This window comes from Conger conger, chromosome 2, assembly GCF_963514075.1.
Source record: "Conger conger chromosome 2, fConCon1.1, whole genome shotgun sequence".
Lineage (NCBI taxonomy): Eukaryota > Metazoa > Chordata > Actinopteri > Anguilliformes > Congridae > Conger > Conger conger.
The window spans coordinates 41726748-41750889 of record NC_083761.1 but is presented as its reverse complement, the minus strand read 5'-3'; the positions used below and the strand labels follow the sequence as shown (position 1 = coordinate 41750889).

General features: G+C 44.6%; 1 protein-coding gene across 1 annotated transcript in view; it reads left to right on the top strand.

Annotated features, from left to right (window-relative positions):
- Positions 1–10575: 10575 nt before the first annotated feature.
- Positions 10576–24142, top strand: part of LOC133121906 (next to BRCA1 gene 1 protein-like) — a 46768-nt gene continuing 33201 nt past the window's right edge. The window contains exons 1-2 of the mRNA XM_061231461.1: positions 10576–10852; positions 19754–19816. Coding sequence (XP_061087445.1) covers positions 10751–10852; positions 19754–19816 — 165 coding nt within the window. The 5' untranslated portion in view covers positions 10576–10750. The remainder of the gene's footprint in view (positions 10853–19753; positions 19817–24142) is intronic.

The following is a 24142-nucleotide window of genomic DNA, read 5'->3' as shown; positions in this document are numbered from 1 at the left end:
AATATTTTTGATCATTACAACCTGAATATTTAGTTAAAGGCAGAGTAGTGCAATGATATGACCATGCGAAATATTTGATTATTTACATTTCTTTTTAGCACATTTAAATGACATTGTATGAATTTATTTGATTTGCACCGTCATTTTCTTTCTGTCAAACCAACAAAAATTGAAAGAATATTCAAACAAAAAGTGTTTGATACTAACTCTGAAATATCAACTAATGATTACGTCATCAGTTAAACAAAATAATAATCATTTTCTCAGCTACAGTGGTAACATTACAATGTCACAATGAAGTTGAACACGGCCATATTGTACGGATGCACTGTACACCACTGGGCTAAAGGCTACTAACCTCCATCAAGGCATGCAGACAAAATATCACGAATGACAACCAGAACCAACCAATACCAACATGAAATATAAAGACATTTTAGATAATCTATCGTGGAGACAATATGAAGAAAAGTATCAATGGATTAGATCCAAACGACATGGACATCACAAAACTTGACAATTGCCACTTCGGTTTGCCTGGAAATAAAGAGAATATACTGTATCAGAAATGGAAGTGTCTGATTAATCTTAAAACACACTTATTACAGTCAACCACAGAGCTATTTAACCTACATTACATTACATTATTGGCATTTGGCAGATGCTCTTATCCAGAGCGACACACAGTTGATTAGACTAAGCAGGAGACAATCCTCCCCTGGAGCAGCGCAGGGTTAAGGACCTTGCTGAAGGTCCCAACGGCTGTGCAGATCTTATTGTGGCTAGACCGGAGATCGAACCACCGACCTTGCAGGTCCCAGTCATGTATCTTAACCACTATGCTACAGGCATATTGATGTAGGCCTATTATATGGAATTAAATTCCTCCTATATATACTATAATTTTAAGGGGAAAGTAGCAAATGTATGTATTATCTTGACTTGGCCAGGGAGTGGGTTGTTGTGTTTTATTTTATTTAGTGGTGATGTCAGGTAAATTAGGACATCAGGCTTGACAAAAATGCTGAAAAGTGCACTGACAAACAGGGGGGCAACAATTTCGCAAAGACAAGACTTGGAATTGAGCTTATATGCAGGTGTAGACAGGTGCAGACAATTAGCTTGAGAGCAGCATGAGAATGGAAATCAGGTGTGGAGGATTGACAAGTTAATGAGGTAATCATTAGTAATAAACCTATCCTGCCAGTAAATTAGTAAATGACATGCACAAGAAACATAAGGTAACATGAACACATGGTTAGAATGTTAGTATTACCCAATCCTGATCTAAAGTTAGTAGATTAGTAAGAAGACAAGGGAAATTGAAACAATTATGGTGTGAGTGACAGAAAGGGAGAGAGAAAGCAGGAATGCAAGGTTTGCAGAAAGACAAAAAAGTGTATGATAAACAATGAACAGAACCACATAACATGAAACAAACATAAATCATGACATAACAAGTTTGCAAAATTATGACAATAAACTATATAACATGACATGGCAAGACTAAGAAATAAATGGTAACAAGAACTAAACATGAAACATAACATGACAAGACAATGAAACTTAACAAAAAATAAAACATAAAAACATGGCGAGACTAGACTAACATAATACATGACATGACAATAACGTAACTAAGACAATAACTAAACATGAAACATGACGTGACAAACATGAAACGTGACAGATTCCTTATTTTACTCTGTTCAGTTCTTCTATAAACTAATCTGACAAAAAAATCTGTCACCCTGCCTGAGAACTTTAAGCCCTGTGGCTAGCCATAAATTAGGACTCCTATATCCTCTTCCTCACTCTCTCTCACCACTGGGATTCTATAACATTCTATAGCATTTTGCTCAGGTTTCTCTTCAGTTTGTATTAACCCAATGCCCTCTGCTGGTAAAACAGCAGAGGACACTGGGCTTGCAGGAGGCATTTTGAGCGGAGTGTCCCTCTTTTTTCTCTCTCTCCTTTTTGCTCCCTGTCTCCCTCTCTCTTTGCAGGTCTGTTGTTGAAACCGGAGTACCAGTGGCTTGACTGCAGCTTCGGTGGAGCAACAGACCGGCGGACCAGGCCAGACCGACAGCGTTTTGGGGCTAGGCAGGTACCAGTGGCCTGACCGCGGCCTGCCGAACCCCAAATGCCGAAGCTGACGCAGCACTTGGAGGATCCCCTGCCAGAAGTCTCCTTCCGTTTGGAGGAAGAGCCACGACTGATGCAGAATGCCTTTTTGCCGAGGACCAGAGGGGAGTTCCAGAGCTGCCCAGAGAGATCTCCCACCAACGCTTGGTGTCTTCTACAGGAAGGGAAGTGCCACTGCACCAGGGGAGCTGATCATTGATCAGCTCCTTCTGTGGTTGCTTTTCGGTCCCCTTGGGACAACATCACTGAGCGCTGCGTCTGTTTGTCTATCTTCACAAGGTCCGGCCTGAGCGAGAGGGAGGATGGTGACAGGAGCTCAGCCAGGTGTCAGAAGACATCACGCCGTCCACATGACTCTCCTGCCCAGTGGAGAGGGGGGCAGCAGCAGTAGTGTGGGTCCTCTGGTGGAGCAAGGGGCAGGTGGCGCAGCCATAGAGGGCGCCACTGGGCCAGCTGCCACCGGGGGGGGAAATGGAGCTGCTGCCCCAAAAGTGAGTGGACTGGAGAGGAGAGTGACAGGTATGACCTGCCTGGAATTTAGTCGGGCAGTCCTTCAGCAAGCCATGGGCTTTGTGCCTGGTGACTTGAATGGTGAAGGTTGGTGAAGGTTCCAGGAAACGCAGACATTTTTGAGATTAGCTTTAAGAACGCTAATGTCCTGGAGAGGTTCTGGAACCTCTTTAGAGAGGGGAAGGACAAGGCCCCCCTCAGCAATTTTGAGGTAGAGCCCCTGTCTGACACGGAAAACAAAGTGGTCACTGTACAGTTTTATAATGAAGCTCTGCAGGACCACGATGTGAGTACGTGGTTAGGCAGGTATGATGTTGTTAAATCCAGATCTCGGAGGGTCCTGGATGAGGATGGAATCTGGACTGAGGCCAGGAAATAGCTGGTCCAATTGAAACCCGACCCCTCTGCAGTTGGGGGGGTATGCCACATCCCCAGCACCATCACGCTGGGGAGACACCGGGGCGTGGTGTTTTATTACGGCATGCCCAAGCTGTGCAGGAACTGCGGCGAGCTGGGTCACTTGGCCGCAGCCTGCACAGTGGTCAAGTGTAAGTCATGTGGCGGCGAGCATGAGACCAGGGCGTGCCGTGATCCGAGGCCCTGTAATCTTTGCGGGGTGAGGGGGCATCTCTTCCATGATTGCCCCCTCTCGTACGCAAACAGGGCCCGGAGCACCACGCCCCCTTTACCATCATCAACTGCCCCCCCACTCCCTACCCCTCTTGCACCTACAATCATTGAAAACACACTCACTTCCATCCCCGTTCAGCCTGACAACATACCCACTCAAGCACCGTGCACGGCACAAGACCTCCCTTGCAGCACTAATTCTGAAACCCCTAATAGCACAGTTCCCCTGATCACCCTATCCCCAATCACCACGGTAAAGGAGGAGCCTGACTCCGACATCCTTGTCATGGTGGAGGAGTCAGACTCCTCAATCACAGAGTCCGAGGACACCATCACACCCTGGCAGAAAGGGCAAAAGAATGCTTTCACCAAAAACAGTTAATCACAATCTTCCCACCCAGCCTACAAATCCAGCAATAGTACGCCAAACTAAATTAGCCAAAAGAGCCGTCACAACAAATTCTAAAGAAACCCCACAAATCTCTGCCAGGCCAAATCCCCTACCACGCCCAAATAAACCAACCCCACCACCACCAAAGCCGAGACAAACTGGTCACCACACCTCCAGCACTTTCCACTCCAGATCGTCTAAGGACCAGCCAGCCCCCGGTCCAAACTCTGAAAAAGGGTCACTAACACCATCCGCCTCTCAGGGCCCTCCAGGGGCTGGGGGGAAGCCTGGGGTAATAACATCTTCCCCCACCTCTCCAGGACGGAACCTCCCCGGCAGTCGGGAGGGGAGGCCTATGGGGGTACATGGTCAGGGGGTGAGTAGGCGCCACAATAACCCAGACACAATCTTCTCCACATTTGATCAAATGTGCTATAAGATTTCCAATAACAATTCTGGTCCACCAGACACACACCAATAATAAAAATACTTATGACAAATACAATCACTTTAACAACACTCAACACCCGCAGCATCAAACACCCAGACAAACGTTCAACAGTTTTCTCCATTCTTTCACAAATCCCCTCGGACGTCGTCCTGCTCCAGGAATATGGCATTCCGTTCTGGGAGTTGGATGGCGTTCTAGGTGGGGGGGGGGGGGTGGAGAATGGGAGACTCTCTCTGGTCTGGCTCTAATATCGCCAGAGCTGGTGGGGTCAGCACGTTGACGAAGAACCCCTTTGCTAAAATAACAGCACATAACATTGTGGAGAGTGGGTGAATCACAATCACAAAATTACCGCCCATATTACACACCACAATGCCCGTCGTTGTGGGGGGAGATTTCAACTGTGCTCTAAGAGATGAGAGCAAACCTTACTGCGGTCCCTCATAGAGGATTTCTCCCTCTGCGATACTGAGGGTGCCTCTCCTCCCCAGCATACTTTTGTGAGTTCCTCTGGCTCCTCCTCTTCCAGAATTGACATGTTTCTGCTCTCCCCAGGCCTGAGGGTGCACAGCTATTCCACCAAGGAGGTGCACTTCTCAGACCACCACATGGTAACCGTGTCCCTGGTCTGGGAGAAATCTATAACCGTGGGTAAGGGGCTCTGGTGAATGAACATGAGCCATCTCCAAGACCCCCAGGTGCGACTCTCCTTCTCGAGAAGGTACCTGGAGTGGGTGAGTCTGAAACATCTCTTTGACTCCCCTGTGGAGTGGTGGGAGATGGTGAAGGAGCGAGTGCAGGGCTACTTCCGGGCAGTCGGGCGTAGGAAGGCGAGGGAAAGGAGGGCAGTTGTTGAACGCCACAATGCTGCCCTCCAATGACTTAGCCTCCTCCAGTCCTGAGGCCTGGATGTTAGCAGCGAAATCGTGCTAACTCGGCAGAGCCTCACCACCATCTACCGGGAAGAGCGGAAGAAACAGACCTTCCGCTCCAAACTCCAGGGCCTCAAGGAGGATGAGAAGTGCATGCGGTTCTTCTTCTGCAGGGCGTGGACCAAGACGAATAACATCTTGTCTCTCTAAAACAACAGAGGTGTGGTGGTGTCCGAAGAGGCTGAGGTCCGGGAGGTGGCCAGGGAGTTATACGAGGGCCTTTATAGCGAGAGGCCCTCAGATGGGGCTCTCATGGACACCTTCCTGGGCTGCCTGGACAGGCGCCCGGGAGATGAGCAGATGGAAGCGGAGTTGAGCATTGAGGAGCTCACCAGAGCCGTGCACTCCCTGAACACACACAAAGCTCCGGACCCTGATGGAATCCTAGCCGAGTTCTACCAGGCTCACTGGGATCTCCTGAAGGGGGCGTGGCAGAAGTGTTCAGAGCTGCGTTAGCGGTTAGGTTAGGCGCCTCACTGAGACAGAGCTCAGTAGCTCTTGTCCCAAAGAAGGGGGACCTGAAGGACCTCCCTAACTGGAGGCCGATCAACCTCCTCTCAGTTGACTATAAGATCATGGCGAAGGCGCTGATGAGGAGGTTCCAAGGCCTAATGACATCGGTGATCAGACCGGACCAGACCTGCAGTGTGCAGGGGAGGTCCACAAATGACAACCTGCTCCTTGTGAGGGATTTAATTATCCACTCCGGGGAGCGGAGGTCCCCCTTGTGCCTTCTCAGCCTAGATCAGGAGAAGGCATTTGACCGAGTGAGTCATGTGTGCTTGGAGAGAGTGCTGGAGAGAATGAACATTCCTGACCCCCTTCTGCGCTGGACAAAAATTTGTCTGACAGAGATAACGGGCAGAGTGGTTGTTAATCGGCAACCCTCTGCCCCGTTCGCAGTGCCCTCTAGCATCTCTCCTGTACGTCATCTACCTGGAACCTTTCCTCCAGGCCATCAGGGCCAATCCAGGTGTGGTGGGCTATTCACTACCTGGAACTGGGGGGGAACGGTTAAAGGTGATGGCGTACATGGACGACATTTTCATTTTCGCCACAGATGGCAATAGCGGGTAAGATCCGTGCTCTGAAGGCAATTGTCCTACCCATTCTGCTCTATGTGGTGAGGGTGTTTCCCCCTGACAAAGCCAGGGGGAAGCTAATCACCTGGATGGCTTTCCGCTTTGTCTGGGGGAGTACCATAGAAAAGCTGAAACGCGGAGCGGAATGGGGGGCGGGGGGTCACAGACATCGTAACCATCATTATGGTGCAGGGTCTGGCCACCCTTGTCCAACGCAGGGAAAGTGGGTAAGGCCTCTGGTACCTTTGCCAGGTACTATGCCACCCCCTTCCTCAGGGCAATGGGCTTGGGTGTGCTGGACCTCACCATACCCTATAGCTGGGACCCCCCCTATGTCTACCGAGCCCTGAAGGACTTTGCCTACAGGACAGGTCTGCCCAGGGCTGGCCTAACCTCGTGGAGCTACAAAATGATCATGGCTTATTTAAGATCTGCCCAAATTGTAACGCTTCCGAGGGGGGGCCAGACCGGGACCCGCAAGTCATCTGGGCAAATGTGACACACAAGTGTCTTACTAACAAACAAAAAGACATTGCCTGGATGACAGCCCATAGGTGTCTCCCCACGAGGACATTTATGTATCGCCGGCACTTAGCCCTGATTGAACGCTGCCCCCACGGATGCACTGACTCAGAACACATCCACCATCTGTTCTGGGGTCTTGTTGGATCCTCTGTCTCCCTAAGCAGGTTCCTGCCGAGGTCCTCCCGGATGGCTGAGGGCATCCTCTACGGTCCGCCGGGTGGATGCAAGACCACTGAGCTCCAGCGTCAGTGGAGGATCATCAACACCGTAAAGCAGGTCCTGTGGGAGACGAGGAACATCAAGGTCTACCAGAAAACAACCGTAGACCTGATCACTCTCTGGAGGAGGATCCAAAACCTCCTCCAAGATGGCGTGATGTTGGACATTCACATCAATAAGACCCTGGCGAGAGAGAAATGGGGGGTGGACCACTGGAAAGAACTGGTCATATAGTCCACCCCCCCCCAGGAGGTCCCCAACACCTGCTCAACCCGAGCAAGATGGGACACTTTTTTTTTACATCTCTGCCCGTTTTGGGATATCTTAAACTCACCCTTTCTTTCTTTTTGTTTTGACATGATTTTGTTAAGATTTGTAATATTTAGTTTCTCTTATTTTGTAATCATTTGTTTCCACACCTTTTCCTAAAGTTAGGTTTCATTTAAATAAGGTTTTTGTCTTTTAGTTCAAAATGAGTGTCTGTATTTGTTAAAATGATTATGTTGTGTTACTGAGTGTGTTTAAAAAATAAAAAATAAAGATTTTAAATTGTAAAGGAATTGAAAAAACCAATAAAAACTGGGATTCTATAAAAACGCAGCTGCCAACTCTTGCCACCATCGGATTTGTTATGACAACGATAAATTACGCACGTTGTGACCAAAAAAAAAGATTATATAATAGATAAAAATATAATTTTACATGTTTTGTAGGGGAAAATTCACAGAACGAAAGATCTCCCTCCTAAAAGCATGATAACCAATCACAAGTCAAAATCAGACTCCGCCTTAGTGAGCCTTAGTGAGTTCCTCCAAAACTCTCGACGATGTGTGCTAAAAGTTTATCAATATATCTGTATTAAAGTATGATATGTACCCTGTATAGTTTCAAACTGATTAACTGCTAAATTGTGCTAGGATTTACACAGTGAGCCCAGCCAGCTGGCAGGGGGGGGGCCCGTCTTGAACTGTGTAGACCAAACTGTCAAGGACACGGGCAGAGCAAGATATGACTGTACAGCTGATTTCTCCGGGACTCTCAATGTTTTATGCCAGAAGTGTATCTATTTGACCGTGAACATTAATTATAGCTGAGCTTATGAAAACGCAAGAAACCACAGTGAAAACTGTTGAAATGAGAGCAAAGAATGCTACGTACGTACATTTATTCCCTTAGAAGAGAATAATTAATCAAATGTTTAGTATGTCTGTATATTAGAAAAGTATATTAGAAGTGAATATTAATGAAATGTTTAGTTTGTCTGTATATTTTCAATGATTACTGCTGCTTAGTTTGTCTTATAAAAGCGAAAGATACAGAGTGACGTGTATGGATGACGTGTTAGAGGGAGGGCATCCAGAACTTTATGAGGTCTGGTAGTTTGCCAAGAGCAGGTGCGGGGTGAAGTGAGGACACGTAATTGGCAGAATGCCCTGAACTTTGTACAGAGTTGGCAGAGCATAAGGACCGTTGGCAATTTGCCACAATGACGTTGTGGGAGGAGCGTTGGGAGGAATTACGATAAGAAAAGTGTGGATGATTTTCCAGAATGAGGTTTGAGGAGGAGTTGTAGGTGGAGTAACTGTGTATAAAATGGGTGTACAAATGCCAGTCGGGGTTCAGTTCTGGAGAGCTGATCCGGCTTTATGCACGTGTGCTAATAAAGTCTGATTTTCCTGAAGATCTTGCTGCCTGGTGTCGTCTTTTCCCTCGCGAAGATGTTTTTCGACAAATTGAAGATTTGGACTCTTCGTTTCCTAGACACGACAGTTTCTAATTCTACTTGACAGTGGCCGGCGGTTTCCGTACAATATGGCGCCCAGCTATTCGAATACTATGAATAACAAAGATGCCGTTAGACTGCGTCACTCCCGTGAGATTTCCGCGGCTCAAGCAGTCTGATTTCTAGAGCAAGTCGGACAACATTCCATCCATCACGCATTGCTCTTTGCAAGGCGGCGGTCAAAGCTGCGATTCCTAGCTCATCTCAAACAAGCCTATCATCCTGGGATAGCCAGTCTCACAGGATGTAGTCTATCCATGGGTTTTTTCCTGCAATTGGGCTTGATATCGGTTGCAGGTTGCCATCAATAGGCCATTGATTGCACGGATATATCCTCTTTGTCCTCAAGTTTATAAGTTAGAATCATGCCACTTAAGTCACATTTTTAAAATCGCACAAGTAGGGACGATAAATGACAGACAGACACACCGTCGGTGGCATTAGGATGGTCCAATTGTGGAAATGTTGTCACTGTGAAAGAGAATACATTATGGAAGGCTGTGCTTTAGCCTATCTCGGAGATCTAAAAAGGCAGAACATGGCTTTTTACAAACTGAAATCCCATTGTATTCAGTTTATAGCCATGTATTTAAACCATGAAAAACGTACTTTGAATCCAGACTTCAAAGTTACGTACTAGTTTTCTTAGCCTATATTTAGCTTTCGCCCGTCTATTTAATAGGGAGCAGTAAACCGGAAGTATCGTTCTCGATACTCCCTATTGAGTTCTATGGGAAGGTTGTCCTCCACTGGTCAAGGTCACATGGTTTGTGAAGCGTGTTAAAGAAGTAAGATGGTAGTTGGTCACAATTTCTATGTTTTTATATGCAATTTGCACAAGAGGGCATGATCAACGTATTCATGTATGTACTTTAGTTTTGGAGAAGTAAACATTTTAAATGTATCCTCACATTTTCAACCAGTTGAGAATGTTCTCCTCATAGTGCATCACACAAGGATACTTTACCCCTCCCATATAACTTCTGACCCATAGTTTGCCCCACTGGCCACCAGGCAAGACAGTGCGAATACTAACGTTAGGTTCACTTAAATGTGTCTTTTTAGGACCATTTCTGGTTTTTATTAATTTAGCTAGCTAGCTAGTTTGGTTTTTAAGGACATAATAGTAGTGGTTTTATCTTAACTTGGCCAGCTAGCAAAAAAATATATTGGATAAGTCATCGTCCTTACCTTAGCTATCGATAGTTGATATACTAAGCTAGCTTGTGAAAATGAAATCTCCCAAGATGGGCGCATATCATGGAGGTAGCTATAGTAACAAAAGTGGGAGCACAGTCTGTCAATCATGGTAAATGGTAAATGGTTGGTATTTATATAGCTAATTGGCAATCATAGCTTATTGACAGTTCTCATTACCCTGCCCAGACAGTTTGGGTGAACTTTTATAGTGGGAAATTTAAGCTTAGAAAAATACATTTAAAAATACATTTAAATGACTTAATTTTTTTGTTTGTTGTTGCCTAAAGACAACTGGCAAGTGTCACCATGTTACTCCTTTAAGAACGATCCATATATCTAGACAGACAAGAGATTGGAGACTGGTAGAGACTGTACTCCATAGACCTTCTATATTATAAAAATGCATTAAAATTCAATATTTTCCCAAAACAATTATTGTCTTACAAACTACTATGCATAATGGCATTTATCGCTGAAAAAATGGACCGATTCGTTTTCTTTGGTTGTAAAATCAGCTTGGGTTTTTACACTGATGTCAATGGGCAGAAAGCTCTTTAGCGCTCAGCAGACATTCTTCCGGGTGCTTCACTGCCTGGACCCTCCCTTCCTCTCCAGTTTCTATGCATGCTCTATGTCTGGAACGCATCACGAAGGCATACAGGGTGCAGGGGAAGCAGGGTGATGCCAACGAATGTAAAATAGTTTCCTGTCACGTGGTTGTCGGGGGCGTGCACATCACAGCTGATGTAAACATTAGGAAAGAAGCTTCGTGTTCAAGCTGGGGACGATAAACACTCAAAGACATTTATATAGACAGTATATAAATCCAAAATAACACCACTTTTTGGATGAAATCCTTTATTTGAAAGTAGCATAGTCAATATGGACCTCCATGTAAATCTGAAGGTGAATTTCAGAGGAAACACTGAGACTTTCCTAGTTACAGATTCGGAGAAGACGAGCTGGGAGTCCATGGAAGCCATGGTGAGTCGCTAATGCTGGCGCTAACTGGGTATATTGTAATGCTGTTCTCATGTACGCTAGTAGAAGGCCCTTTCATAGTTCGAAAACTCTGTACAACTATTCAAAGTTTAAGATACTATGAATTGTATGACTTTTGTTCACATCTCTTAGTGAACAAAGAATGTCTCACTGTCGCTGATTTGTTTTGAAAAAAAAAAAAAAAACAGTCACGGTGTCATACATTTCCTTCTTATCGTGAAAAGTACCGTTTACAATTGCGGATAGATGTGCATGCTAGTGAATCGCTACCTTAATTTTGGTTGCAGCCAGCGAGATGTCGCAGCATATTCCACTCGCGCGGTCCTAAATTATTTTTACCGTCAAGAATGCCTGACTCCAATGTAACCTACAAATGTGCCTGACCCCAAATGTAGCCTACAGATCTTGCGGAAGTTGTATCGTGTAATACCGTATTCATTATTACGTTTCAGATCAGTTAGCATAGCCTACTCGCTCTCAGGGTCATGCTACATAACTTCAGATCAGTCGTATGAATAGCCTACAGAACGTCATTACGCTGCTCTTATGGAACAGTGAACAGGACACCTCAAAACTCGATCACCGAAATAATCTGGAGGGTTTGAGAAATATTTTAAACGAGGTTTTACCGGATACACGGTCTTGTTTCTTTAAAGGATGTTTCTGTCAAGATTTTTTCAGTTGAGCTTATTTGGATTAAAATGCTTAAATGATGTATGTAGGCATTTTTAAAATCACCGTCATTGTCGTCGTTTCCTAACTTAGACTATAAAAAGCATCTTAAACAGTGAATCGGTCGAATAATGAAGTTGAGTGCTACATTTAGCTTTGTCATTTAACGTCAGCGACATCATCAAAGTGTGATTTTGATGACATCCCCTCCCATTTATTTCGCTTGAACCTTGCCCTCGTTCTCTCTTCTTAGCTATTTGCTACGAGTGTCTAGTACAGTTCAATTCCTTAGAGATGACGATTAAAAATGGGAGGAGTTGGAAGTGTCCTCAGTCTGCCGCCAGTATATGTCTCGATGGCCGCCAGACTCGCCTGGATGGGTGGCCGTACATAAACAAATCTCTGCGCTCAAAGGTCGAGTTTGAGCGCCCGTCGCCTTCTGGATAACACAGGCTGCAGATTCAAGTCAAACACTTGACGTGTTTGTTTTGAAAGGTTTTGCCCAATATTTAGGAAACTGGCTACATACATAATTGAAGCATTTAATCCAAATAAATTTAACTAAAAAAGCGTGACCGTGCCCCATTAAAATCTAAATCTTTTACACATTTTGGTTTGCAAAACAGAATGTACGGGTAAGGCTATAACCGAGAATAGGCTACAGATTTTCACATTGTTTCACCTCCCATGGCAGTGTTTGGTGGCTGGTGGCCATTTACCAGGGTGGGGGCATTGCAAACAATGCAACACGGTCAGGCACACAGACACACCAGTGCTCACCTCCAACATCTATCATTACAAATTAAAGCCAAAGCATTATCCGTATCTGAATCCGTACATTGCGATTTGCAGGAGAGTACATTGTAAAGCCAAGACTTTCACGTGAAGCACAACTACTACAGTTTTGTACTCTGTTATTCAGGTACATGTTTATTAAATCTTTATCTGGTTAATCTTAACATTATTTAAAAACCAAAACCGTCTATATGAAATGATTTGTGCACAAAATAATATGATGTATGATTTACATACAGTGCATCCGGAACGTATTCAAAGCGCTTCACTTCTTCCACATCTTGTTATGTTACAGCCATATTCCAAAATTGATTAAATTAATTTTTTCCTCCAAATTCTACACACAATACCCCATAATGACAACGTGAAAAAAGCTTTTTTGAGATTTTTGCAAATTTATTAAAAATTAAAAACTATGTACATAAGTGTTCACAGCCTTTGCCATGAAGCTCAAAATTGAGCTCAGGTGCATCCTGTTTCCATTGATCAACCTTGAGATGTTTCTACAGCTTAATTGGAGTCCACCTGTGGTAAATTCAGTTGATTGGACATGATTTGGAAAGGCACACGCCTGTCTATATAAGGTCCCACAGTTGACAGTGCATGTCGGAGCACAAACCAAGCATGAAGTCAAAGGAATTGTCTGTAGACCTCCGAGACAGGATTGTCTCGAGGCACGAATTTGGGGAAGAGTACAGAAAAATTTCTGCTGCTTTGAAGGTCCCAATGAGCACAGTGGCCTCCATCATCCGTAAATGGAAGAAGTTCGGAACCACCAGGACTCTTCCTAGAGCTGGCCGCCCGTCTAAACTGAGCAATCAGGGGAGATTGCTCCCTTAGTCAGGGAGGTGACCAAGAACCCAATGGTCACTCTGTCAGAGCTCCAGCGTTCCTCTGTGGAGAGAGGAGAACCTTCCAGAAGGACAACCATCTCTGTAGCAATCCACCAATCAGGCCTGTATGGTAGAGTGGCCAGACAGAAGCCACTCCTTAGTAAAAGGCACATGGTTCATCTTTCAGCAGGACAACGACCCTAAGCACACAGCCAAGATATCAAAGGAGTGGCTTCAGGACAACTCTGTGAATGTCCTTGAGTGGCCCAGCCAGAGCCCAGACTTGAATCCGATTGAACATCTCTGGAGAGATCTGAAAATGGCTGTGCACCGACGCTCCCCATCCAACCTGATGGAGCTTGAGAGGTGCTGCAAAGAGGAATGGGCGAAACTGCCCAAAGATAGGTGTGCCAAGCTTGTGGCATCATATTCAAAAAGACTTGAGGCTGTAATTGCTGCCAAAGGTGCATCAAGAAATTATTGAGCAAAGGCTGTGAATAGTTATGTACATGTGATTTCTTAGTTTTTTATTTTTAATAAATTAGCATAAAAATGTCAAAAAAAAAAAACTTCTTTCATGTTGTCCTTATGGGGTGTTGTGTGTAGAATTTTGAGGAAAAAAATGAATTTATTCCATTTTGGAATAAGGCTGTAACATAACAAAATGTGGGAAAAGTGAAGCACTGTGAATACTTTCCGGATGCACTGTAGATGCTATGACAAGATACTAGTTGTATCCTTAATCTAGGATCAGAACAAGTTCACACAACACTCTCTTGACAATACATGCACTAGAGAGAAGTGAGGAAAATGGCAGCAGGCAGTAATTTTTACTCGCATAAAGGGGAGGAACCAGGGAGGAACTGACCTATCACAAAACAGTTTTAACTTTGTTTAAGCATTTGTCACTGATGTAAAGCTACTGCAGCCAATGTAAAAAAGAAAAGAAAAAAGATGCAGGCCAATTCTCTGATCACAGATAATGATCCAATTACTCCTACTATACTTGTGCACCGAAAAAAGTCAATAATCGTTATGGTTACTCATCTAAAATGACTACTTGACGAGCATGACAGTTAACAGTCTTAACCTCTAGGCTTAATACATTATATGAGATTAAAATAGTAATGAAAAGCACAAAAATAGTTCAAAGAAATTCCAAATTAGCCTGGCACCTGATGTTGGGAGTTTGTAATGCAAACTCTCATGTAATGTAAAATGGGAGTTTCTTCTCCAAAAAAATTGACTTAAACTTCATATACGATGCCATCATCTACCCTTGAAACATTGAATAAGTTTCAGTCTTGGGAGCATAGATGCGTTTCTTGGGCAAATAAAAAATATCAATGAATTAAAATCACCCTAGATGGCGAGAGGCTTTAGAGGGCAGATATGGAGGATATTGTTATGTACACGAAGGGATAAATACATTTCAACTCAGCTTCTCTTGACAGGGAAACAAAACAAAAGATAAGAGAAACAGAAAGCCTGCAACTCAAACAGTGGATCCTCTCTTTAAATCAAAGGGATTTTGTTGGTCTTACGGTCTTAAATGACCAAAAGATCAAATATATTAGACAACAAAACATAGATGTATGTAAATAAACCGATAAACAAGGAATCACAAACCATCAGAGTTTTAACACACACCTCTTGATGCAACTTACACACATGTTTCGGGTCTATAAACGTCACACACCCTCGCCCAGGCAACCCAACTGTGGTTGATCAGGCCCCAGCTTGTGTCTAAGTAGCTTGTGTGGTCCACAGATCACCCCAGCTGTGTCTAAGTAGCTCGTGTGGTCCACGGATTGCCCTGCTTGATCCACAGCCATCTTGATGCCTTCTCTGTGGTATCGGTGATCTTATTGATGGCTCTCCTGATGTGCAGTCCCTTGATCCCCAGCATCTTGAGTGCCCTGAAGAGGGACTGGCCCGCAAAGCCTCTGCACCCAGCCTTGATGGGGTTACATTGGGTCTTCCACCCCCTGCTTCGGCATTCACCTGCCAGCTCCTCATACTTGGTCCTCTTCCTCTCAAATGCCTCCTCCAGCCAGTTTTCCCAGGGAACAGTCAACTCCAGCAGGACCAGTTGCCTTGTTGATTCTGACACCAGAACCATGTCTGCCCTGAGCATGGTCCCTGGGATTGTGTCTGGGAATTTGAGCTGTCTCCCTAGGTATCTTCTGGTCCACTGCCTGCTCCCATCGAGTCCATGCCCCCTGCTGCATCCCTACTATCCGACTGGAGCGGGCTTCCTCTACCACTGCACGGACCTCCTCCTGGACCAGCTGGCATTTTTCTTTTCCTTTGACATTGTTGAAGTGAGGTCTTGGGTTGCTGCTGAGCCCTGCACATCCTGATGCCAACACACAATGCCGCAGCCGTGATTCAGCCTGGTCAACTGCCTCATGTGCCCTCCACTTCCTACCTGTTCTCACTTCTATGCCCACCGAGGAGACTTTGATGTCATTCGATTCTCTATACAGCAGTACCTCTCTTGCCCGGGTAACCATAAGTCGTAGCTTGTTCTTCCTCCTGTACGAGGCGATGCTACTGAGGCTTTGTGGCAGGCCCAACCACCTGCACAGGAAGTGGCTAACATTCCGCTTGAAGCCCTCAACGGTGGTAAGTGGAACGTCGTAGACCAGCAGTAGCCAGAGAAGTTGTGTCAAAATTATGTGCTGGTAAATCCATGCTTTGAACTTGCCTGGCAGCTCTGACTTTCCTACTGTGAGCCAGGTTCTGAACTCACTGCTGGTTGCTTGGAGTGCCACAGTGTCCCTTAACTGGCTTCTCACCGACAAATGGGATCTGGGCACTTCCTAGAGAGAAGCAGAACTTATCTGTGACCTTCCCCTTCTTCACATCCTGGGACTGGGACTTGGCTGGCTTGAAGTCCATCAGAGCCTAGTTGATGAGGCGCTCAAGGCCTTAGAGGATCCATCTGCAGCCCGGTACAGATGTTGTGGTCACCGTCAGATCATCCATAAACACTTTGATGGGGGGATTGCCGCACACCTGACTTGGAGAGTGGGCCTCTGCACTTCCCCCCTGCTGACTTTACCAGCATGTTCAGGGCCAAGGCGAACAATATCACTGAAAAGGTACATCCAGTTATTATGCCCTTCTCCAGGCAATGAAACGCAGATGTTGCTGTTCCAGAGGTGACCCTCAAACTGAAGCAGCTGTAATAGTCCAGAATGAGGTCAATGATCTTGCCTGGAACATGGTGTCACTCAAGTGAGGTTTCTACCAGCTTGTGTGGGATTGACCCGTAGGCATTGGCAAAGTCAAGCCACAGGACTGCCAGGTCTCCTTTGCCTTCCCATGCCTCCCGGAGCAGCTGGGTGACAACTCCGCTGTGCTCAATGCATCCTGGCACCTTTGGGAATCCCCCCTTCTGCACAGAGGTGTCGATGTATGCATTCGTCAGGAGGAACTCCATCATGCGTCGGGCGACAATACTGAAAAATCTGTTTCTGAACTGCTCGATGGTACTTGGGTTCTCCTCCTTTGCAATCCAGATACCCTCTACATGCCACCACTGCTGGACCACCTTCCCTAAATTACCTTGAGGATCTCCTATAGCTGCAAGAGTCTGGGGCACTTCTTGTAGACAACATTTAGCACTCCACTGGGACCAGGGGCTGAGCTAGGTCTGGCAGCTCTGATGACCTTCTCGACCTCTTTCAGGGATGGCTCCTTGATGTTAAACGCCAAGGTGGGTTTGGCCCAAGATCTTGCTCCCTTGCACTGTCACTGTAGGTGGTGCTGAGGTACTGATCTTGGGAACTGGCAAGTTGACCACTTCGTTTTTGCCAGAAGATCTTCTTAGTGAATCTGAATGGATTCGCAATAAATGCTGCATGTTTCCTGGCTCTCTCCCGGCCCCTCCTCCTCTGCCACTCAGCTTGACGGAGGGTGGTGAGCTTTCTCCTTAAGATGTTACAAAGTTCTGCTGGACCAACCTTATCCTCCTCCTATACTGTCGTCCTCGCAGTCTAAGCTCCCACTGTAGCTGTCTGATCTTCTCCTCCCGTCTTTGCCACATATGCAAACTGCACTTGTAGTCGTTTTTCCATTAGCCTGGGTCATTACCTGTATGTCCATCCTGTTGGGGTGCTCATCCTCCCCCCCTCTCGGGCACCCCTGGGGGTATAACTCATTAGGGTTTTCTGTAGCTTATTTGGGCTCTCCCTTGTGGGCATGGACGAGAATTAGCTTTCAGAACACTTTTGTCCTATTGTTTTTACCAGTTTGTATCAGCATGCAGTAGCCAACAGGCCTAGGAGTACAAGAAATAACTGCCTGGCAAGCTTGCCATCTAGCCAAAGAAATATGTGCAGCGATGCATCTAAAAAATGGTGCAATCCAAAATTACCAATTTTTTTTTGCACACAGCTGCATTTCATCAAGTTTTTGATAAAGCCTAAAATAAAATGTATAGTTTGGCCTGCTGGTTAGGATGATGCCCTTGTTTGGTTCCATTGTAATAAAACAAAAAATGCTTGCGACAGGAGTTGTGCAAAATAAAAGTTTATCCTAAGCTACATGTACCTACAACAACACCCCAATGTTTTTAGTTTTTTTTTTAACTAGCTAGCTAGCGATCTAATTATAATTTGGGAACGGATACATTAATTTATAAATTAACTGAGTAAATCTTGGCAGTGCACAGTAGCCGGCATCTGGCTTTTATAAACCAGTGCTTCAAGATTGAACTATGGTAGCTATTTAATGAATAGCCTACACAAAGTAAGATTAGTTGGTTAGTTAGCTAGTTTGTCATGATTATTTCATAAATATGTCAGAAATAGAAAGCGCACACATTGCCGATTGTGGGAAGTGAGACCAATGCAACGCAATTTAATCTCAGGATTTACTCTTAAATTGTACATTATATTTATAAAAATGTATGCAAACCCATTTTATCATGAAAAGTATACACAAAAATCTTAAATGCTCACATTATTTTCCAGGACGAATAACTGAGCATATTCGCCAGGGATGTTAAAACCAGCAACCAATTAGGAATGTTGTTCAATTTTAGTTTGTTGCGGGAATGGATGAGTTGTGGTTAGCACATCTGATTCACTATAATGTCTTTCAGTAGCCAGTGCATGCCAGCACATATAGTGAATATCCCCATAAGGCAGGATTGTAACACCTTACAACTGTGCCTCATAGGGTCAGACTTGCGGTTTCATTGCTAGAGTATGCGGACTTGGAGCCAGGAGATGAATGATTGAATTTGCTTTGGTTTATGAACAAAATCATCAAAGACCAAACAAAAAAAACACACACTGTTCATTGGGGACTCTTCAGTATATAAAAGGCATGGGTTCAGATCAGGTGATTCATTGGCCACTCAAGAATTGACAATTTTTTAGCCTTGAGAAACTCCTTTGTTGCTTCAGCAGTATGTTTGGGATCATTGTCTTGCTGTAGAATGAAATGCCAGCCCATGGGTTTTGAGGACTTCACTGTATTCAGCTGGTCCAATACCCCAACTAAGCCATGAAAACTATCATCCGCGGTAGTGGTGTCCATCATCCCCACCAGTTCTACAAACTCCTCTGTTACAGTCAATATCTCATCAACTCCACAAATAAATATGGCCAAATGTGCCACATCACTCACATCCGTGCTCTTGTCGATGGCGATAGAAAACTCCAGAAAAGTCTTTCTCTTTCAGTTGGTCATTTAAATTCTGCCACAGTATTTCTTGCTAAACCGATGTTAGAAAAGGCCTGTCGTTTATCAGGGCAAACCAATTCAGTGGCTGTCAAAATGCCGTACTTTCCTCATCAGAGTACAGCTTCGAAGCTAAAGCAATCTCGTTTGCGATAATATAGCTAGCCTTCATAGCTGCATCATTCACGACTACAGTTGAAGACAGACTGCTGTTTCCTTACACCTGTAATCAGCTCATTTTACTTTTGATATTTCCCGGCATGATTTCCTTCATAGTGAATGCGAACGATTAAAACTGTGACTTGTTGCATGCATATTAAGTAGGTTGCTTTTCCGTATATTTCCCAGAAAAAAATGTTTTTCCATTTCTCCTGGAAAACACAACATTCTTGATCTATTTTTTGACAGAGACAATAATAACCCCATAATGTAAGCAAAATTTGGAATGCTCATTTTATTTGACTGCATCTGTATGTACCTTTTTCTGAATTTCCAAATTCAATTTCGTTGTAGTGTTTTGAAGAGCTGTGCACAAAGGATAGTTTTTCTTTTTAATTTGTTTTTTTGAGGTACTTTTCTGGAGGTTTCATTTTAGTTTTACATCCTGTGGTATGTTTTATCTTGAAGATCCTTGCTTTTACTGTCATAGAATTTTTAGTGTCATGGAGTTTTTAGTTTCAAGGAAATAATAATTAGCATTTGTGTTAAACAAGTAATAATCATGACACCATATTACATCTATAAAATTGAGCGGTCCAATATATCTTACTGTTGGAAATGTTACAAACAGTTTTAACATGTATTTCTTGATCTAGTTTTTTCTATATAAAATTACAATATTCTTGCAAAGATAGGTGTTTTATATTAATTTTGCTTTATTTTTCAGCTGAAAACATCCTTTGGTTTGTGCCATTTTCAAGTGAAATACTTTGATGAGGACAACGAGGAGGTGAGTTAACCAGGCCATCTTGCACAGGGTTTAAAAATGGAAGAAAGCAGCAAATTAAACACTCACTGAGCACTTTATAAGGAACACCTGTACTTATTAATGCGATTATCTAATCAACCAATTGTGTGGCCGCAGTAAAATGCATAAAATCATGCAGATACAGATCAGGAGTTTAATTTAATGTTCACGGCAACTATAAGAATGGGGGAAAAATGTGATCTCACAGTGATCTCGCATGATTGTTGGTGCCAGGTTTAGTCAGGTTTGAAGTATACAGAATGGTGTGAAAAATAAAAAACATCCAGTGAGCAGCAGTTCTGTAGGCGGAAATGCCTTGTTGATGAGAGGTCAACAGAGAATGGCCAGACTGGTTTGAGCTGACAGAAAGGCTACAGTAACTCAGATAACCATAATATACAATTGTGGTGAGCAGAAAAGCATCTCAGAATGCACAACACTTCAAACTGTGAGGCAGATGGGCTATAACAGCAGAAGACCACATCGGGTTCCACTTCTGTGAGCCAAGAACAGGAAGCTGAGGCTGCAGTAGGCACAGGCTCACCAAAACTGGGCAGTTGAAGACGTAGCCTGGTCTGATGAATCCCGATTTCTGCTGAGGCATACCGATGGTAGGGTCAGAATTTGGCATGAATCCATATTCCCAACCTGCCTTGTGTCAACAGTCCAACAGTCTGGTAGCAGTGGTGTAATGGTGTGGGGAATGTTTTCTTAGCACACTTTGGGCCTGTTAATGTCAATCAATCATCACTTGAATGCCACAGCCTATTTGAGTATTGTTGCTGACTATATGCATCCCTTCATGGCCACAATGTACCCATCTTCTAATGGCTATTTCCAGTATGATAATGCACCATGTCACAAAGCAAAAGTCATCTCAAACTGGTTTTATGTCAATGTGCTCATTGAGTATATACTGTGTGTATAGTGTACACCTTCTTGTAGAATAACTACCTTCAAATAATGGCAGGACGACGGATATGAAATGAAACTTCTTTATCTCAAATTTCAGGAGATAAACATTACAAAAAGAATGAACAATGGACTAGGCTAGTCACTTGAGCTTCACTTAACATGTGTTATCAACTCTCAAAAACAAACTTTTTTCTTCCTGTTTACGCCGCAAGGCATTATGGGTCTTTTTGGTTAACCCTTGATTAACGGATACAAACACATGCATGTCAATTATCAATAAATCATAATGAAAATTGAATGTATCTTTTCTGCTTGTTCTTTTTAACTGTAAATAATAATAATTCAAACATCTAGCAATTAACTTTAACTATGTAACCCATTAAGTTACAACATTCTCCCCCCCGATGAACTACTTTGTTCATCTAAATCTCCAAACAGTACAGTAACTGAATAGGTCTCCTCAACAAAGTCCCTGAGGTAGTGCGAACTGAGCAAGATCTAACAAGACCATCTCGGCCCGGAAACAGTTCTTTGATTCTTCCCAGTTTCCAGGTTTGTCTGGGTGTGTCTTCTCCAATGAGTACAATGTCACCCACTTTCAGTGGGGTGGATGGCGGTGTGTCACAGCGATGTGCTGATTTCAAGTCCAGTAGGTAATCCTTACGCCAGCTATTCCAGAAGCTGGTTGTTAGTCTCTGTCTGTACTTCCATCTACGGGTGATCTCTTCCCTTTTGGAAGTTGGATGCTGTGTGTCAGCCGGAAATGGCTTGGGTGGTAGCGATGTGAGTCGTTTGCCCACCAGGAAGTGTGCTGGGGTCAGTGGCTGTGGCTCGTCTACTTCATTGTGCACGAATGTCAGAGGCCTAGAGTTTAGGATAGCCTCAACCTCTGTCAGGACTGTACACATCTCTTCAAAGTTGAGTGAAGCTCTTCCAAGAACTTTCTTCAGGCATGTTTTTACTGATCTGACAAGCCTCTCCCAGAATCCGCCCCACCAGGCTGCTCGCTCTGCGATGAACCTCCAGGTGATGCCCCTTTCTGAGAAGAACTCCCAAGAGTTGGGGATCCTTTATGGCTTTCCACAGCTCCTTCAAGTCCTGATCAGCTCTCTTGAAGGTTCTTGCATTGTCTGAGTAGATTACCTTGCATAATCCTCTTCTAGCGATGAATCTTTTCAGAGCTAACAGGAATGTCTCTGTTGACTGATCTGAGACCAGCTCCAAATGCACTGCTCTGGTTACAGCACAGGTGAAGAGTGCAATCTATGACTTCCTTACAGAACCATCTGCTTTCACATAAAGTGGTCCTGCAAAATCCACGCCTGTGACTTCGAATGGTGGAGATTCAGTGACTCGTTCTCTTGGTAAAGGCGCAGTGGTCTGCCGTCCAGCCTTTGCCTTGAATCTCTTGCAGACTGTGCATTTTGCCACAACACTCTTGACTTGCTGCCTAGCACGCATAATCCAGTATCTCTCTCTGACTTGTACTAGAGTGTCTCTTACTCCTGAATGCATCACCTTCTCATGACAGGACTGTATCAGCATTTCTGAGTATCTATGTTTGCTAGGCAGAACCCATGGGTGCTGTTCTCTGAATGTGAAGTTGGACTGTTGCAGTCTTCCTCCCACACTGATCAGTTCGTGTTCATCCAAGAACGGTTTGAGTTCCTTGATCTTACATTCATTGTTTAGGTTCTTTTCTGCCTTCAGTAGCTTGATCTCCTGACTGAAGCTCTGTTGTTGTGTTACTTTGACCCAGTACCTTTCTGCCTCGAAGAGCTCATCCGCAGTCAGTTCTCCTTGTGTCTTTGTTTTTGTTAGAGCATTTGTTATGAATCTCTTTATCCAGGCAGTCACTCTAAAGACTGTTCTCAATTTGCTGTATCTTGTTAGCTCCAACACTGGTGCAGTGAGGTATGTATCATTTGTAGTGAGTTGTACAGTGACCTGTTGACTGGACTTGAGTTCGGTATTCACCTCTTCTGGAACATAGTCTTCATCAGTCTCTGATTGATCGGGCAATATCAAAACACTGGGTCCGTTCCACCATAGCTGGCTCTGTGTCAGTTTTTCAACCGTCAGTCCTCTGGTAGGGAGGTCAGCTGGATTTTCTTTTCCCTGCGATGTGTGACCATGACTCTGGGTTGGTCAACAACTGGATCTCGGTCACTCTGTTTGCGACAAACTGTTTCCATTTTTTAGCTGAGCTGCAAATCCACTGCAGCGTAATCATAGAGTCTGTCCACATTCTTATCTGTTTCTTTTCTATTTTCAGAGTGGTCATCAGGTTGTTTGCTAGTCTCGCTCCAATCACAGCTCCCATGAGCTCCAGGCGTGGCAGCGTCATCTTTTTTAGAGGGGCTACCCTGGACTTGGACGCGACTAAGCTCGTTGTGGGTTCTCCGTCTTGTGTTTCACCTTGCAGGTAAGCTACAGCACTGTAAGCCTTTTCACTGGCGTCACAGAACACATGTAGTTTCAGGGCATGGCTGTTCCGTGGCTGCATGTCTGTTCGGTACCACCTTGGTATGGCGAGCTGGTGTAGCTGGTTTAAACACCACTGTTGCCATTCTCGAGTCTGATCGGGTGGTAGCTCCTCATCCCAGGAGAGTCCTTTCTCCCACATTACTTGAAACAGGCACTTGATCCTGACAGTGAAGGGAGTCAGGAAACCCAGAGGGTCATAGATGCGTGCAGAGGATTGCAAAACGCTTCTCTTTGTGTTCTCCTTCTGCTTTAGGATGCTCACTAGCGGCCTGAGGTCAAACGTGAAGTCATCTGTCTCTGGTCTCCATACTAAGCCTAACACCTTCAGCACTGCTCCGTGTGTCTCTGGCGCCAACTTGTGGTCGGTTGTGCTCTCCTCCCATTTCTTCTTCAGCTCAGGAGAGTTAGTCATCCACTTACAGAGGTCCATGCCTGCGGTCGACAGCATTTGCTTAGCAGTGGTTGTCACATGGTAAGCCTCTTCAACATTGCGTGAACTTGCAATGAAATCATCTACATAGAGTGACTCTCTCAGCATCTCTACAACTTGTGGTTGTTCCAATTCATATAGTTTCAGGTGTTTCCTGATTGTAGCAGCGAGCAAGAATGGACTTGGGGACGCTCCAAACACCACTCTTGTCATCCTCAGCACTCGCAGCTCTTCATCACTTTCTCCCTTTGGTGGGCCTGTGAGCCACAGGAATCTCACGGCGTCTCTGTCCCTATCTACTAGGGCTATCTGCAGGAAAGCCTTCTGGATGTCTGCCATGAAGGCGATCTCATGTTGTCTGAACTTAATCAGGACGTTGAGGATATCTGGATTCAGGTTCGGTCCTGTGAGTAAACAGTCATTGAGGGATGGACAGCCATCTTCATGGGACGAAGCGTCAAACACCACTCTCAATT